This window comes from Scardinius erythrophthalmus, assembly GCF_964197995.2.
Source record: "Scardinius erythrophthalmus genome assembly, chromosome: 8".
Lineage (NCBI taxonomy): Eukaryota > Metazoa > Chordata > Actinopteri > Cypriniformes > Leuciscidae > Scardinius > Scardinius erythrophthalmus.
This window is the reverse complement of record NC_138228.1, coordinates 18,698,525-18,718,053: the sequence shown is the minus strand read 5'-3', so window position 1 is coordinate 18,718,053 and position 19,529 is coordinate 18,698,525. Positions and strand designations below refer to the sequence as shown.

General features: G+C 37.3%; 2 protein-coding genes across 2 annotated transcripts; one reads left to right on the top strand and one right to left on the bottom strand.

The window, feature by feature from the left end:
- Positions 1-4,838: 4,838 nt before the first annotated feature.
- Positions 4,839-10,086, top strand: miox (myo-inositol oxygenase). The gene is made up of 10 exons (XM_081372030.1): positions 4,839-4,902; positions 5,073-5,144; positions 5,247-5,327; positions 5,714-5,876; positions 6,140-6,207; positions 6,301-6,410; positions 6,933-7,000; positions 9,239-9,288; positions 9,407-9,519; positions 9,644-10,086. Exons 1-10 carry the CDS (start codon positions 4,885-4,887, stop codon positions 9,750-9,752), a joined length of 852 nt encoding a protein of 283 aa, XP_081228156.1. The 5' UTR covers positions 4,839-4,884; the 3' UTR covers positions 9,753-10,086.
- On the bottom strand, positions 10,057-19,395 carry lmf2a (lipase maturation factor 2a). The gene is made up of 14 exons (XM_081372029.1): positions 19,132-19,395; positions 18,303-18,556; positions 18,054-18,082; positions 17,602-17,792; positions 16,464-16,642; positions 16,241-16,379; positions 15,763-15,897; positions 15,578-15,683; positions 15,370-15,466; positions 13,564-13,746; positions 13,100-13,268; positions 12,868-12,979; positions 12,668-12,776; positions 10,057-11,562 (listed from the first exon to the last, which is right to left on the bottom strand). The coding sequence occupies exons 1-14, from the start codon at positions 19,223-19,225 to the stop codon at positions 11,116-11,118; spliced, it is 2,244 nt and encodes a 747-aa protein (XP_081228155.1). The 5' UTR covers positions 19,226-19,395; the 3' UTR covers positions 10,057-11,115.
- Between the last annotated feature and the right edge of the window lie 134 nt (positions 19,396-19,529).

Sequence of the window (19,529 nt, the reverse complement as noted above, 5' to 3'; positions counted from 1 at the left end):
TGAGGTATCGCTGTTTCACTTGGTCTACACTATTACACTAAACTGCATTTGAGTGTGTTGAAAGTTATAATGTTATTCTATTTGTTAGTTTGTTGGCTGTATGAGACTAGCAGTAAGCTAGATCAACATTAGAATAACATACAGATCATATTCTAACATTTCATCATGTTGAGCTATACAACACTGATTACTTTTATGTACATTTGCTCACCTGTCTCATGCAAGAGCCTCTGTCATTGACTCTGTCAAGTCAAAGTTAGTCGCGGACGCGAAGCTCTCGCCTCTCGGCATCTCGAAAACGCCACACTGATATTGATCCTCGTTTTAGTTCTGCTTGAACGAAACAACAACAGTGTGAGCGTGCCGCTAGACTTAAACGCAGTTGTCCACGTCTGTCGCCATGGTTACTGTGGCAGAGCGAGCGGAAACCAGGGATAACGCGGATATTACTACACTGACATGCGGAAATGACCAGGGACGAGCCATAATTTAAAATTGGAATTTCTCTGAAATTAAAAATCTTTGGGAACTTTTGGGATATTGTAGTGATTTTTGGATATTTTATTACAAAATTCTTACATATTGTACCTTTAAATTTAAGTTACTTTTTTAAATATGTAACACAAGTTACTTTGTTTTCCCATGTTTTGACTAACAGCTCTCCTGTCCCCATGTTGAGAGAAATCTGTAGTAAGTGAAGAGAGGTTGTGTGCGCTGTGTAAACATGATGGTTGTTGTAGCTTTGACTAAATGTGAGCTTGCATTTACTCATCTTACTTGCACAAAAAAAAACAAAAAAAAAAAAAAAAAACAGATTCCGTATTCCTCAAAATGAACAAAAACGATATTACCATTAACTGTCATAGCATCTTAAAGCACAAAAGCCACTGGCCAGTGTTACACTTACTTATACTGTCACTGTGCATGCAGCATCATGCAAAAATAATGGTTTACAGTAACGGATGCGACTGATGATGTGGTATAGTGACTCATGATAGATTTATTTCATGCGTTTCCTAGAATGGGCAGTTTGCTGATCAACAAGATAAAACAGAACTGGTATTACACAACATTCAGTGGCATGTACAGTACATGCCACTCAAACACAGATGTGCCAAAAACAGTCTAGATGTTTAAAAAATTTGCCGATTTGTAAATGAGTTTAATTTATTTATTTAAAAAAAAAAAACTTACGCCGACATGCTCCACAACATTGTCAGTGGCAATGTCACAAGTTTTAGTGACACATGCCACTATCCACTGGCACATGCCACTACTGATAAAAACAGTGAAGTGCAAACTCAGAATATTATGCAAACTTTATGCAATTAAACTTACTTTATTAACCAACGACGACTTTGCTGCTGACATTCGATGACCCAATTCAACCATACTAAAAAGCAAAAATGACTTTAGATAAACATAACATTTGTGTTTCAGAATGGCAGAAAGGTTTGTTTAAGCTGCACCCTCTACTGTACAGGCATGCATTTGCATTTCCTTCAGCCTGAGGCTTATTAATTTTAAAAATATAACTTTTTTTGTTATTATTAAAAAACAAACAAGCTAAGCCCAGATGAGAAAAAGAAATGCAAAAAAAGAGTAACTTTCCCCAACAGTACTTCTGGGTACAATTTCCCCCCCAAAATATGGTTAAGTAGGTACCTTTATTCTGATGGCAAAACATCCATTCAGGAGTTTTAGGTTAGACTGCCACCTGCAGATCTGAAAAATTACACAAAGTTAGCGCAAACTTATACAGAAACTGTGAAAAACTCAAAGAAATACATTAAAATGGATGTTATAATGATAAACTGGAATGTTTTTACATTTTAAATCTTCTCTAAGCAAAACAGTTATGTGCTACTGAATTAGACTAGATTAAACCTACTATAACATAATTTTAAAACATGGACTTCAATAGAAAAATATGCTTTTTAGAGCCATATAATGTAGTTATAATATCTACCAGCGGGGATTAACAAGGTAATTTAATAATAACATTTAATTAAGAGCCTTATTTAATCCATCATCTCTATAATAGCATGACCAAATGTGTTAAAAAAGTCAAAGTCACATCAAAAGTAAAAAAAAAAAACAAAAAAAAACAGAAAGACGAAGAGGAGAAATAAATGTTTTGGATGTCAGAATGAGTATGTGTGACAGTATTGCAGTTTATCTGCAACTTTAGACTGTGTCCTCGGTGCATGTGACCTAGTACCAAACATGTCACAGACTCACCCACAAACTATCAGCCAATAAAAACCAGGGGTGTAACCTACTGTAAACACAAAACACACACACACACACATAGGGTTTCCATGTTTTATGGGGCCTTCCCGTAGACATAATGATTTTTATACTGTACAAATTGTATATTCATTTACATTTTCAAAAAACATAATTCTGTATATATAAGCCATTTTCCTCATGCGGACCAAAAAACGTCCCCACAAGATCAAATATTTCTGGCACTGCAAAAATTTTGTCCCCACAATGTAGAAAATACCTGAACCCCCTTTTTTAAGCCATTTGGTTTATGAGGACGCAGGAAGTGTCCTCATAAATTATGTTTAATTTGTAATTCCCAATTCATTATACACATTTGTGTCCTCATAAAACACACACACATATATATATATATATTACACACACCATATATGGTTTATGAGGACACAAATGTGTATAATGAATTGCACAACACACACACACACACACACACACACAAATCTGAAGACTCTGAATGTTCTGGTGACCCAAACAACACTGCAGTTTAGAGATGATCTACAAATAAGAAACTACAAACATAATACCAAAGAAAATCTGCTGCAATCAAAGCAAAATATTCTAAACATATTTTACTTAGATTTATTGTGTTGATGTCAAAAATAAACTTAAAATTAAATAAAAAAAACCTACTGGAAAAATAAACTTACATCAAAGCCAAATAATGAAACGTAACAAAACCACACTAAAACAATTCAATAAAACACTAAAAATTTGTACATATAATGTACAGTATCTCACAAAAGTGAGTACACCCCTCAGCAAACATTTTAGTATATCTTCTCAAGGGACAATACTTTAGAAATTAAACTTGGATAAATTTTAGAGTAGTCAATGTGCTGCTTGTATAGCATTATATATTTACTGTCCTCTGAAAATAACTCAACATACAGCCATTATTGTCAAAAGAGCTGGCAACAAAAGTGAGTACACCCTAAGTGATAATAGCTGTACGTCGTTTAACCATGCAAAGCCACATGTCCTATTCATCATGTTCATGTTTTTGGCTGCTTGACAGGACCATACAAATTTGTGTATATTGTATTAGAGCAGTTAAAATTTGTGCTTTGAGTACAATTCTCTCATACTGACCACTGGATGTTCAACATGGCACCTCATGGCAAACAACTCTCTAAGGATTTGAGAATTAGAATGGTTGCTCTCCACAAAGATGACCTAGGCTATAAGAAGATTGGTAACACCCTGAAACTGAGTTACAGTACAGGCCTGGGTCATACAGAGGTTTTTCAAGATGGGTTCCACTCACCTCGCCAGGGTCAATCAAAGAAGTTGAGTCCTTGTGCTGTGCGTCAGGTGCAGAAGCTGGCTTCAAAAAACAGATGCATGAGTGCTGCCATACACCGCACACTGCAACAAGTCGGTTTGAATGGCCGTCGTCCCAGAAGGAAGCCTCTTCTGAAGCTGGCTCACAAGAAAGCCTGCAAACAGTTTCCTGAAGACAACCTGTCGAAGAGCATGAATTACTGGAACCATGTCCTGTGGTCTGATGAGACTAAGATGAACTTGTTTGGCTCAGATGGTGTCCAGCATGTGTGGTGACGCCCTGTTAAGGAGTACCAAGAACATTGTGTCGTGCCTACAGTCAAGCATGGTGGTGGCAGCATCATGGTCTGGGGCTGCATGAGTGCTGCTGGTACTGGGGAGCTGAGCTTCATTGAGGAAAACATGGATTCCAACATGTACTGTGACATTCTGAAGCAAAACATGATGCCCTCCCTTCAGAAACTGGGCCGAACGGCATGATAATGACCCCAAACATCTGAACCAAAATGACAACTGGCTTGCTGAGGAAGCTGAAGGTGATGGAGTGGCCAAATATGTCCCCAGACCTGAACCCTATTGAGCACCTGTGGGGCGTCCTCAAGCGGAAGGTGGAGAAGTGCCATGCGTCCAGCAGATCGGTGATGTCATTATGGAGGAGTGGAAGAGGATCCCAGCAACAAACTGTGCCGCTCTGGTGAATCTCATGGCCAGGGAGGATTAAGGCAGTGCTAGATAACAATGGTGCTCACACAAAATATTGACACTTTGGACACAGTTTTGACATGTTCACTTAGGGTGTACTCACATTTGTTGCCAGCTATTTGAACAATAATGGCTGTATGTTGAGTTATTTTCAGAGGACTGTAAATATATACTGCTATACAAGCAGCACATTGACTACTCTAAAATATATCCAAGTTTCATTTCTATAGTATTGTCCCTTGAGAAGATATACTAAAATGTTTGCTGAGGGGTGTACTCACTTTTGTGAGATACTGTATAATATAATAAAATGTAAAATATAAATTCTTTAAAATACTATTGAACCAAATGCCCTTAATCACTGTAATGGTAGAGTATGTCTTTTCTGAATCAGTCCGCTGTATTTGGGCCAAAATACCCCAGTACTGACAGACACACAAACAACACCACTATAAGCGTTAGAGAGAAAGTGAACTGGAGAAAGTTAAAGTTTTACTAGTTATTCCCACTACAGTTCAGACACCCCATATGTGCATTTATAAATAGAGCACCCAGAGACGGCAAACACACAACATCCTCCTCCATCCTGAACGACACAATCTCAGCTGAACCATGAGGGTGGTGAACCTGGTATGTACCTGACATTCAGACATTTACTTACATTCATGAGTTGTAGGCATTATACATGAATGACTTTTGCAATACTGAAAACTGTCAATCAAACTGTTGTTTTGAGTTGGTAGTTAAGTTGGTATCTGTCTTTTAAGTCTTAATTCTTACACATAAACTTATACTTTTAGGGTCCGGATCCTTCTCTGGCATATCGCCCCGAATGTCATGACAAAGACCAAACAGAATTCAGGAACTTTGAGGTACAGTAAAATTTGGAATTTGGCATATTATTAACTTATGTATAATTCCTCTTAATATAACATACTTATTTCCATTTTGATGTGTGTACATGTCTAATACAGAGTGGAGATCTCTTTGACCGTGTGTTTAATACATACAAGCAGATGCACACATGCCAAACGCTGGACTTTGTCAAACAAAAGGTTGGTCTTTGTTTGTATGTATGTATGTATGTACGTCAGTTTTTGCTTTGATGCACCATGCATTTTTTTAAAGTTATGTTCTGTATTAAAACCAGACACTAAATAGCAGGTAAAAATCTAAATAAATAAAATGCATCTCTAATAAAGTAAGTAAAAGCCCTGTGCTGATTCAACTGATACAAATAAATGCAGACACACTCAAAACTAAAATCTGTCTCCATTGAACAGTATCTATATTGCAAGCTTTACTCGCATAGTAAAGTTAATTCTAGTTCAACTGGACGTGTTTCTCTGTTGAAGTTAAACTAGAATAAAATTAAGATGCTCTGTGATGACTCTTGATGAGCCTTCACAAACAAACACTGAGCACGGCCTCTCACCTTTAGCACCTGGATTGGGCGAATTGCAATCACTTCAGCAGGACCATTATGGAAAACATCAATTCCCTGGACGAGCTTGTTGACGAATCCGACCCTGATGTTGACTTCCCGAACTCTTTCCATGCTTTCCAGACCGCTGAGGGAATTCGCAAAGAGCATCCTGATAAAGGTGAAGAGTCAGCAGGGACAAAGGTCACAGGAGTCACTTACATTGTACTTAGATAAGATGGTGTTTTACAAAAAAGCTTTTACTAAGCTTGTTTTTGTCCAGTCTCTGATTAATATGTGTCCATACCAGCTGGGCTTCTTTCAGGACTGAAATCCATATCTAAATGTGAAAGTTCATAGTGGAGATTTTTATCTGGGTGAATGTTAAAATACAACATTGCATCTGAATTTAAAAGCACTCATCTCATATTTACCTGTCTCCAGATTGGTTCCAGCTAGTTGGTCTGATCCATGACATTGGAAAAATCATGGCACTGTATGGAGAACCACAGGTGAGAGACAAATGCATCCAAACAGTCTAAAACCCTACGACGGTCACATGGGCTAAATGATATGCAATCAGAATGATTCTTTGTGTGTTTCAGTGGGCCGTGGTTGGAGACACATTCCCAGTGGGATGCAAGTTCCAGAATTCAATAGTGTTCAGAAACTCAACATTTGAAGGCAATCCGGATTTGAAGAACCCAACACTCAAGTACAGCAACACACCTTTCAAAACACAAATACACTTATCTTCTAAATATCAAAACAGCTTTCCTGATCAGTGATGTTTTTTAAGTTACATTTTTTCTCATCTAATATGCATTACATTTTATTTCAGATGTATTTAATGAATTTAAATGGTTTTAAAAAGTGTTAGTTAACAATAACAACATTGTTCCTGCATATACACAAACTATTATAACATAGTAAAGGAATAACGGTCGCTTCATGTCGTTTCAAACGTGTATGACTTTTGTCTTTTGTCCATGGAGCACAAAAGGAGATGTTTTGAAGAATACCCACACTTCTCAATAAGACTTTTATGATGCTTTAGTGTTCCTCAAAAGAAAGTCATACAGGTTTGGAAAAGCATGAGGGCAAGTAAATGATTTTTCACTTTAACGGTCAGTAAAGTTAATAATGGTATCCTATGTCAACATAGAAATAAAATGTTCATTGCATTCTTTAGCATTCCACCTGATGATGTAGTGTTTGCTTATTTCTCTTAATGCAGCACAGAATTTGGGATCTATAAACCTCAATCTGGGCTTGATAATGTCCTGATGTCTTGGGGACATGATGGTGAGTGATTTGAATGAGATGATTTTGCATTCAATGTCTCATTGCGAAACACCCACCGTTCAAACATTTGAGGTTTGAGTTGTTCTTAGGTTTTATTCAGAAAATACACATTAAATTGATCAAAAGTGACAGTAAAGACCAGGGGCGTGGGAAGATGTCGATACCTGCTTGTAAATCACTTAATATTGAGAAAGCAACGACACGTCTTATATTTTTCTAACTCCTAACAATCGGACACTGATTGGAATCAGCTGATTATCACTTCCTTTGATTCAATACGTCTCAACTAGTGTAAAATAATGACGTGGCTACAAGGTGGCATGATTTAAACTACTTTTTGAAATAACTCACGACCAAACAGTAGCTCTCCTTCTACACACTTCTGAAGTCTTCCCTCTCCTCATTAAAGGAACACTCCGACTTTTTGGGACTTTAGCTTATACACAGTATCCCCCAGAGTTAGATAAGTCCATACATACCTTTTTCATTTCTGTGCGTTCTGTAAGTGTTATTTGACGCACCCACCGCTAACCTAGCTTAGCACAAAGACTGGATGTAAATGGATAAGGTAGCATACTAATCCCAATAAGTGACAAAATAATGCAAACATTTTCCTATTTACATGTTGTGATCTGTATAGTCACAGCGTGTACAAATAACAAGGCTATATGAGACAGAGACCATTTTTAATCGTATAAATACTGGGAACTATATTCTCACTAGGCGTAGGAGCACAGCTACTTGGGCGGAGTGGCTACTTGGGCGGAGTGATTAGCGCAGCACACGAGACGCCCTGTTGATGGTTCCGTAAACAAAACAAACGTGACTAACTAGCTAGTAGCGAACGTGACTCGTGATCATGGCTGACTTTGAGGAATTGTCAGAGGAATTTTACTGGGTATCAAACCAAGATCCAGAACTATATAGTTTTGAGCCAGAATACACAGACGAGGAGTTTCAAACTTTGAAAGCTGTAAGACAAGATACAGCGAACACCCATGATTGTAAACTATAAATTTACTATCTAGTAATTGCTGACTCTATTACTCCAACTCTGAGCGAATTCTCTGCTCTTCACCACAGGGCATCTCGTGTGCTGCACTAATCACTCCGCCCAAGTAGCTGTGCTCCTACGCCTAGTGAGAATATAGTTCCCAGTATTTATACCATTAAAAATGGTCTCTGTCTCATATAGCCTTGTTATTTGTACACGCTGTGACTATACAGATCACAACATGTAAATAGGAAAATGTTTGCATTATTTTGTCACTTATTGGGATTAGTATGCTACCTTATCCATTTACATCCAGTCTTTATGCTAAGCTAGGCTAGCGGTGGGTGCGTCAAATAACACTAACAGAACGCACAGAAATGAAAAGGTATGTATGGACTTATCTAACTCTGGGGGATACTGTGAATAAGCTAAAGTCCCAAAAAGTCGGAGTGTTCCTTTAAAACTCCAGGTGAAGGGTTGCCAGGTTTAACAGCAAAACAAGCCCCTTAAAAACACAAAAATAAGACATGGCAAAACTGTACCAGGGGAACAGTTGATGAATATGAATGGTATTACCTAGTATTACAAATTACCAAGGCACTCTGACACACCACTGCACGTTAATCCTTTAAATTAATCATTTTATTTCCCTTTATATTTTCAGGTTCACTTTGATTTTAGTTCAAATAAATAAAAATCAAAGTTTAGAATCAAAACTAAAATTAAAACTATAAATATATCAAATAGAAATCCGATGACCCCAAGAATCATTTTGAATCAAATCGCGAGGTTCCAAAAGATTCCCACCTCCAATTTATAATGTTATAAAAGATTTCTATTTCAAATAAATGTTGTTCTTTTTAACTTTATATTCATCAAAAAAAGACGTTTTTAACATCAGGATGTTTTTAACATTGATAATACTAAGAAATGTTTCTTGAGCAGCAAATCAGCAATGATTTACAATGATTTCTGAAGGATCATGTGACCCTGAAGATTGGAGTAATGATGCTGAAAATTCAGCTTTGCATCACAGGAATAAATACAATTTTTTAAATAAATTCAAACAGAAAACAGTTCATATAAAGAAACATAAATTTTCACAATATCACTGTATTTTTGATCAAATAAATGTTGCCTCAGTGAGCATTAGAGACATTTCAATAATATGACCCCAAACTTTTGAACGGTACTGTATTTGCTGCTGAAGTGACTGAGTGGAAATTCTTCTTGCACTATTCTAGAGTATCTGTACCAGGTAATGAAGTTCAACAAATGCCCCATCCCTGAGGAGGTAACGTCACACAGCTCACCTGAAAAGCAAACAAATCTAACACACACACAAACAATATAATGTGATTTACACTTTTCTAAGATACTTTTGTACATTTAACACTCCCAAATTCCTTCAGGGTCTTTACATGATCCGCTTCCACTCCTTCTACCCCTGGCACTCAAACGGAGACTACATGCACTTATGCAACGAGAAAGACCTCCAGATGCTTCCCTGGGTCAAAGAGTTTAAGTATGTTATCAGTTTCTCAATAACAGTATCTCATCTGTGATTCCATTTTATCGAAGATCTGACCTCACGCTGCGAGTTTCTACGGGTAGATCAATAACATGCATCTGTTTGTCTTTCCTGACAGCAAGTTTGATTTGTATACCAAGAGCACTGACCTACCGGACGTTGAGAGTCTGAGGCCGTATTATCAGGCTCTCATTGATAAGTATTGCCCTGGTGTACTGCAGTGGTGAACATGTACCATAATTCTGACTGAAGGGTGGACTCTTATGACTTCCGCCAACTAGCAACCACATGACACCTTGGAAGTTTCTTCAGAAAATGTCAAATAAAATATAAAATAAATCAATTATTATACCTTTGCTTTACCAACAACATGAAACAAAGAATTAATTATTAACATCCTATTATCTTATGTATTCATTGTTATTACTATATTAGAATTAATCATGTATTCATAAAGATTTAAGATAAAAATGTAAATTGTGAGGCTGTATTTCTTTGGAAATAATGGTACTTGTGCCAGTGTATATTTTTCTAAGTTTATTAAATATATTACAAAACAGTAAAGCCGAGTGTTTTGTGTGTGTGTGTGTGTGTGTGTGTGTGTGTGTGTGTGTGTGTGTGTGTGTGTGTGTGTGTGTGTGTGTGTGTGTGTGTGTGTGTGTGTGTGTGTGTGTGTGTGTGTGTGTGTGTGTGTGTGTGTGTGTGCGCATCTTCAGTCATATTAACCATAAACATGCAATATTTTGACGACATCACAGTGGAAAAAAAATAAAAAGCAATGTCACGAACACAATACACAAATCTAAGGCCATAACCAGTTACAGTCTGATAAACAATTTCAGGTCAAATAACACCAAAAATACAAGATAACAGTCTAAGGGAAAAAAATATTTAAGCATCTCTATATTATTCATGAAAATAAAATAAGATTGAAATATTTTCTGATACCTAGATTTCTGTGATACTTTTGGTATACCATAAGGCACAGCACATACTGGGCTTCGTTCATAATACATGAGCAGAATAAAGGAATGTCTGTGCAAGTAGTTCATAAAAGTGCTGGTTGGCATTTTGATGCATTCAATTCAGTGCAAGAATGCTTTCACAAACACAAATTCCGCTCTTCCGTTTAATGAGGTCCAGTATATGCATTTGAATGTACAGTTTGCTAGTTTTTTTACAGTTATTTTTAGGTCTCATGGTAGAAGACATTCTGGGTTTTACTTAACATGATATCATGTAGGGTGTAGGCAGTTAGTGAACACTGGGGGAAACAATAACCTACCTTGTTTTGCATTTACCGATCAGAACAACAACAAAAATCCCTCATTTTGCAGTGTGGTCCTCCTATCAGGATTAGTTTAACTAAATGTGCAGGAAAATCCAGGACACTACAGGTCTGGGATACATGAAAGCTTCACTACTCTGTCTACATCTCTCAAAAATGCCTGTGAAAACAGAGAAATATCAATGTTTTGGCACAATGAAGATGTAAATGCTGATGTTTTGGGGTAGATGTCATTACCCTGAGCTGTTATTAAAAAGTCCAGAGTTTCATTTAAAGCCACAGGAGATCATTTGGAAAAAACTTCACTTCCTTTTCCTAAGGCTGTCCTCTTCAGTTTCCTCTGCACTCACTTCCTCTTCAATTTCTCCTTCCTGTTCCTGTTCCTCTTCACTTGTTGCATCTTTCTCCTGCTCCTTTCCATCTTCCTCTGCATCATCTTTTGTAACCTCCTCTGCATCATCTTTTGTAACCTCCTCTTTCTCCTCCTCCTCGTGTTTCTTCTTGTTCTTTTTTTCCACATTGAAGCATGTCCGTCCTGTGGCCTGTTTGTCTGTGTGTTGTTTCTGGAGCGATTCGTGTTGGCGATGATGTGCACGTGACCGCAGAGAGTTGAGGAGACACACGGTCGCTGCAGAGCTGAAGAGAGTCCACAGCAGAAGATGAGGTGGCATCTCACGGGCATGTTCACCAACATATCGCAATAACCGCGGCAGCCAAGCATTCGAGTTGCGCCTCAGAGGAGCCTTATCCTGATGGGAAAAATGGGAAGAGGGTCTCGACCAGATCAAGAGATGGTATTTAAAATGGTTAAACCTTCATCAACTCTTTCCCCACCATTGACAAGATTTTCCATCATTTATGACACAGATTGACGCATTTTGCACGGCAATCCATGTTTTCACTGTTATACGTTAGGGGGTGCTTTTATGCATCTTCTGAAATAGTACAGATGCTCCAAATCCAAAAACAAGTAAAAAAGAAGCAAAAACAAGTGATAGAAGATTGCTTACACTCATGTAAGCTAACACAATCAAACATTCAACAGCATATGAATGAAAACTGCCAAACGTTACTGGAAGAAATGTCAACCCAAGAAGAGGTATAGGCCTGTGCAAGCTTTATAGACATGATCTACTCGATCTATGTTTTGATCATCGTCTTTGACAAAAAACACGATTTTATCAGCTTCTTTTTTTTTCAAAATGTTGCTTTTATAATGAAACTTTTTTTTTTTTTTGCAGAGGCTCTGTTCTTTCTTTTGATATATTGTATGTTTAGAAATACATAAAACAAAATATATCTCTACAAAAATAACAGACATGAAGTGTCTCTTGATGTCAACTATAAAAGATGTCTCTAAGCTTTCTATAAGCTTAATGATAATAAGCGCTGCACAATTTAGAAAAACAAAATAAAACGTGATCTTTCTGATAAAAATTGCTGTAAATATGACTGTTCAATATGGCTGTATTAATAACAACTTTACTATTACTATAATTACTATTATTACTCAATTTCTTTATTTTAAAGTGAAATATTATAACCGTTCCATTTTTTATTTTGTTGGCAACAGACTGTAGGCGTTCCTTCATGTGTGTAAACGAGCATAGTACTGCACTTCACTCTGTAACATATTTATGCATATATTTATTTATTAACAATTTGATAATTAAACTAATTCATATCGAGTTTTCCGTTTTATTTGGATTAATCGTGCAGCTCTAAAGAAACTTCTTAAAAAAAAATACTCTTCAGATAACAGACAGTGAACTTTAGGTCTGTTTGATGTTCCCCTGTGAGGTTATAGTTGAAATCAATGTTCAAAATGTGTCCTGATTCAGACTCGTTTCTTACCTTCAAACCATGTTGAACCAGCATCTGTTCAAGGTAAGAGTCACCAAGGTGCACTATAGGATAGAACTCTTCCACATACACCCGTCTCCACCATCGCTGGGGATATGAACTAAACACAGACAAGATAATAAAAATTTAATTTTTAACATGCATTTGACAATTCATAGCAAGAGGCATTGTGGGAATTTGCATGTGCTCACCCGTCCGCTTTCGGCTCGCTGAACCAGTATTTGTAGCGGTGAGCTCTAAGATACACAGGAGGCTGTTTGCTGAATGGATACTGAGACTCATCTGTCTGAATGAGTTTGACCACTGCACAACACACACACAGAACAGTATAGTACAAAACACTGAATTCAGTACTGCGTCTTGCTCAGACTGATGCACTGGATGCCTTTAAATCTCACACATGCACAAACAAAGCATCCTTACCATCGCGTTTGCCCTGCAGGAGTCTGTGGAGGAGGCTGCTGAACCAGGGGCTCTGTGTCTGCGGCCCCAGAGCAGCAAACCACATCTGCCAGTCCAGCCTGGGCTGGTGCGGAGCCACCAGAGGGGGCGCTGCGCTCATGTTCCCCGGCTTATACATGAACTCGATCTCCTGCAATAATTAATAATAATAAAAAAAATGTAGATCAACAATTGTTTTGGATTCAGAATCGGATCAAGAGGTGCCTAAAGATTCCCACCCCTAAATGGAAAATGTATTTTTGCAAGTTTGAGGCTGCCTGTCACAGAACTTCACCTTTAAGATCCAGGTTAGATTCAATGTGTGAACCTACCTACAATTTTTTAATTACAAGCCCATATTTAATTTTTGTAAAGTCCATCTTTCAAATTCAAATCAGTGCTGTAATTCAGACACTATGCACCTCCTGAAATACTTATAAACTGACCGTCCATGTGTTGCGATCCATGCTGCCCTCAATGACCACCTCTGGACGACCTCCGACCCCGGTCATTCTTCGGAACAACCCGTATGAGTTAACCAGCTGGTAACGGTCAGTCATTTCAAACGCTGTCCGGATCCCAGGCCAAAGATTACTGTTGGTATCATACTCAAAGTATGTGTAGGGAACCTGCACACATACTTCATTATTAGCCTCATTATTTTTACATAACTTAAAGGGACAGTGCACTATATCTGAAGTACACAAGTTCTTATGTGTATTATGAATGTCAGAATGAGATTTTGATAGAAAAGTGCAGAAACTACTTTTAATTTTTGGTTATAAATTACTTACATTTTATTCATAAGACTTGAAATATAAAATACAAGATGTATGCACTACTTTTATGGTACATTTTGTTGTAAATTTTTGACAGCTGCAGTCAATTTTATATATATATATATATATATATATATATATATATATATATATATATATATATATATATATATATATATATATATATATATATATATATATATATATATATATATACAGTATATATACATACAGTATATATACATATATATATATATATATATATATATATACATATATATATATATATATATATATATATATATATATATATATATTAGTGTGTGTGTGTGTGTGTGTGTGTCCTGTGCTGCCAAAATGAAAATTCTTTTCGAAAGTCTCTATTAAAAAACATTCAAATGATGTATGATTTGTTGAAATCGGATCAAAGCTACACCTGTTTGAAGTCGATAGAGACAGCAAAGTAAATTTTGAGAAAAATCAAGACAAAAAAAATTCTGAAGGTTCCAAAACAAAATCACCTAACAACCATACCTTAAAATCCCTGTAATAACACCAAATTTGGCACACACCAAGTCAAAAACAAAATATCTATAGGAAAAATATATATTTTTTCCATGATACCACAATTGTTTGATTAACATCCATGAAACAAACAGCCTACATATATAAAGTATATAAAGACCTACTGTACTGCACAAGATGTTTTTCCCCAACAGTTAACCAAACGTTCACATAAGACATAACAGATAATGTTTGCTTGGAAACCAAGACAGATATTTTGAAATACTGTAATTCTGTGCATGAGTGTATATCAGGATTGCACATTGTCTGAGGCGTCTTTGAGCACACACATTGAATCTGTCAGTCAGCGCGAGTAAGATCTGTTTACATCAGCATGAGTCTGAAAATCACATTCAGACCTGAAATTGGTTCAGACTCATGCCATTGAGAAATCGCTATGAATATTCACAAAGTTGGAATACTGCGCTTTACAACGATACAAAACTTGAGCTCGAGAAGCAGAGAAAAAGGTACTGCTCTCATAAAACTTACAAATAAAGATACTTTTAGATGTTTAATTGCTATTTGGAGCATTTAGATCACTAGACGAAGGCTTTGCGAAAACCTCAAATTCGACCAAAATTGACATATTTCACTTGCCTGTAGGTCATAAGCAACCCATGCACATTCAGACTCATTTTGCCAGCACGGGTCACATATATAAATATAAAAAAACATTTTTAGTCAGTTGCCAAGGTAAAATTTCTAATTGTCCTTTAGTGTAAGTGGAAATATTAAAACTACTAAAACCTAACAGTAAATTTAAAAAAATATTAAAAAATAAATAGACATTTAAAAAACTTAAACTAAACTGGAAACCATAAAACTTGAAAACTAATTTAAAATTTAATAAATACTATCATACTATATTAATGATACTAAAATAACACTGACAGGAAGTTTACTAACCAGACTGATGGCAAACATTGAGACAGCAGCTGCAGCCATCACTGCCCACTGGATTGTGCTCCAGAGACGCCACAACACACCCCTCACACAAGCACATCTGGAACATATGCACACCCACAAGCAATCAAAAACATTTGTTCTACCAGAACGCCATCTAATGGACATACTGAGCCAACAAACCATAGGTGAACTATCCCGTATCACTCACTTAAACATGGCAGTGATGATCTCCCACGCGAGAGACAGCACACCAATCCAGATACTGGGCACCGTGACAGTCTTCAGAAAGCCATTGAACTCAAAATAAGTAAAGGCTGAGAAACAGGAACACAAAGAGAGATAAATCACATTGAACGATAACTGACCTCAATGACAAATTGTTGAGAGCTTCACCTGTTTTGGAGGACACGCTTTTCTTTTCCCAGTCCACCTGCAGGTCAAAGTATTGGACTGTCCAGTAGCCAAGCAGGGCGTATACACTGACCTCTAACATTACAGCCATTCCAGAGAATAGAGTCTGTAACGATGCTGAAAAAATAAAAAAAACATGGACGTCTGGACCTGGTTTTAACATCTTGTCCTAACAAGGTACAACATACATCGTATGTAATATATATTTCCACAAATATATATAATGTATATTAAATAAGAGCAGCAAATCAGCATATTATAAAGAATTCTGAAGAATCATGTGACACTGAAGACTGGAGTAATGATGCTGAAACAGAATAAATTACATTTAAAATGTATTCAAACAGCAGTTACTGTAATAATTCACACTATTACTGTTTTTACTGTATTTTTGATCAAATAAATGCAGCTTTGGTGAGCATAAGAGCTCAATGTTAGTGTAATGTAAGTTTGTCCATACTCCTTTCTGTCTTCAGCGTGGGTCTGCGGAGCCAGAAGTTTACATGTTGGTCATCCAGCAGCGACAGGCACAGGGTGATAGTGAGAATATTAAAGAAGTTATAATTCCCAGACAGGATGATAAACACCTGAAGCAGGACCTGTAACACAAAGTCGTCACAATAATGCACAAAGTCGTAGCAGCTTCTCCATTTCTGATCACACACACATGCATACACACTCACCTGCATGTAGAAGGCGGCGAGTCTGTGTCTTCGTATGGGGCTGAAGAACTGGAAAGGAACTGCCATCTCGATAAAAAAGGTACCCACCACACTGAGTTTCTGGAACCACACTGGCAGCTGATGAGCAAACCAGGCCAGCTGGGTCGGTATACACTGGGTCTCATAGTGATAGGTCAAAGCTGATGAGAGAACAACAGAACATGTGCCTCCATTACTCAAGCCCCTAAACCTCACTCCCATCCCACGCCACCAATTTACCCCTCCGGTCCTATCCGCCCCGCTCTGTGCGGGCCTCAAACCCAGGTCGCCGGCATGGGAGGCAGGCACGCTAACAAGGATGCTAAAGACAGTCTCTAGCGCCAGTCGCTAGCACGTCTCTTAGGATCAGGGGAGTGAGGTTTACCTGCACAGCTCTCACTAGCTGTGAAACTCTGTGACATTAATATTTTGAATCTGTTTTTGAATCTATTTTTATATTGTCAATTTTCGTTTTTTTTAACCTTTTTTTTTAAATAATTGTTGCGTTTTTGTAATGTAATTCAAGTAATTCAAAGACTGTTTTTACACAACTTGGAACTTCAAAACATATTGTAATCTTCAGAGGCATCTCTTAACTTTTTGTTGCTGGAGTAATCCTGTGTTTGTGTCTGTCTCGTATTTACTACTACATGACATGCGCAAATCAGTGGGCGGGGCTAAAGAGGCAAAGATGTAGAAGTAGGCGTTGATCTTCTGCAGAGGTGGTCTTTTGTCACACTGTTTTATCATAATGTACAAAATCTAAAATTAGTTTTTTAGGGTAGCTTGGTTTCAATAAAAGTTGTTTTTGGACTAACGAGGAAGTTTTGAGTTCTAAAACTAACAGGATTTTTTTTATAGTACAATGACCTCTTAAATCAAAAGATCAAGGAAAATTTGATTTCTCAATTGATGAGCCCTTTAATTCTTAACAGTTCAGTAAAATAATGAGTTAGAACAAATCATAGCTTTTGCTTCTAATTCATTGGTCAACTTGAGAGCACTGCATTGTGGGACACTGTATCTCATGTGGTGCACCATTCTGATTATATTCTGAAACTTCCAGTAGCAACACAAGAACATGAAGGCACAAATACAAATATATTCTACAGTTCCTCACCTGTCAGGCCCCACCAAGTGGGGCAGCGGCTGGTCAGTTTGACGACACCTGACGCAAACATCAGCCGAAACAACAGCCAGCGCACCAGCCAGAAAGTCACATTATCATGGAGGCAAACCTTTGAAGACCAGGGCATTTTCATGGGAGCAACGAGAATGGCCAAGAAGCCTGTCTCCAACAAGAGGTTATCCCTGAGAACAAGATAGAGAAAAAGAGAGAGACAAGTTTGACGCGTATCCAAATTCTGATGTCATTTCACATGCGTTATGAAAGCAGATCAACAGATGTGTGACTACAATAAATAATACTCTCAAGGTCAAGATTTCAAGGCTGTACAGAGTTAAACAAAGCCAAAGACTGTCACAAAACAGATACAATTTAAGGAACAAGAACTTTTGTGAATCAATATAACATCTAGTGCAACAAACACTGAAAAAAAGTCTCATACTCACCACTGAAAGTATAAGAATACCTGGCCCACCTAAAAACAACAAGCACATTTCAGTACTTTATACTTTACCTTCTAAAATGAATTATTTTTACCCTTAATAAGTAGTATTCGTAACTGATATGGGAGATTTGCTGTTGTTAAATTGTATTATATTTATAATATATCAGCCATAGGTTCTCTATACATCACCCATTGAAAAACCCATATTGGTCAGTCAGTATTAGAATCTGATTGTGAAATAAGTTTGAACCTGGTAGAGAGACAGATAGAGTATCCAGAGCACCAAGAAAACTCTGCAATCTCGGAGCGGCGGTAATGCCAGAGTCATTAAACTGAGCAGAGCTCCGGTCAGACTGAACAGCTCCATGCACTGCTGCGTGTCCAAACCCAGACGAGGACCAAACCACAGCAGGGTGGGAGAATCCTTCAGCTGCTCCATAAGACTCTTACCAGACACTCGCAGATGCCACCGTGCTGGCAGCAATCCCTCATTTCCATACAGACCTAAAGAAAGAGAGCGTTCACATGGTCATAATTGCTGCAGAATCTGAAGTTTACTTTTAGTTTAGTTGTTTGTTTTTTTGTTTGTTTTTTCCGAATGCTAATTTTCAGGTTTAAATTAGATTGTGAATCTCAGATTTTCAATGTGGTCTAAACAAAATTGGACACCATTGGGTACTGAATTATCACCATATTCCAATCATTCCAATACCATGTACATGTCCAAAAACAATACTATGATACTTTTAGTTAAATAGACAAAAACAATTTTGTGAAATGCATTCCCTTTGAGTGAAAGTATGGCTGTAATATTCAGACTTCAGGACAGGCATCAACATGCTTATATGAGATGTTTTCTGCACAAACCAGACCCATGATGGGCCCTTTCAAATATTTTCATCTCTACTGTGCAAAAGCATTGGAATAAACAACCTGGAGATTTGAACAAACTATAACCTAATGTAATAGATTAGTATGTTTATTAAAAATTGATGCCTAAAAGACTTTTATTGCATGCGTCACAGATAAACTCTTAGTTTAATGCATGTAAGTTGAACTAAAAATCTTCCCAAACTCACCTGGAATCTGCACGTAAAGAGACGCAAAGGCAAACAAATAAATAGCAGAAAGGCACCACAGGAACATGTGCCTCGGCAGTCTTATATCTCCCATTTTTTGTATAACAAACTCCTAAAGGAAACAGTTGGGGTAACGTTAGGAATCTCCTCAAGATGGAGATCAGGAAGGTTTGAATGCAGAGGACTGACTGAGCGACACGTCTGACACTGCACAGGAAAACAGAAGCGCGCTGACTGTTTTACGCTGTTTTACCAACGAATCCTACTATGGCGAAGATTTGGCTTATGAATATTAAGTACGTCACGCTCGGGGAAGTCCAATTGATTGGCTGACAGGTATAAGATATTAAGTTGACGTTACAGGACTGGCGAATTAAAGGGATAGTTCCCCAAAAAAT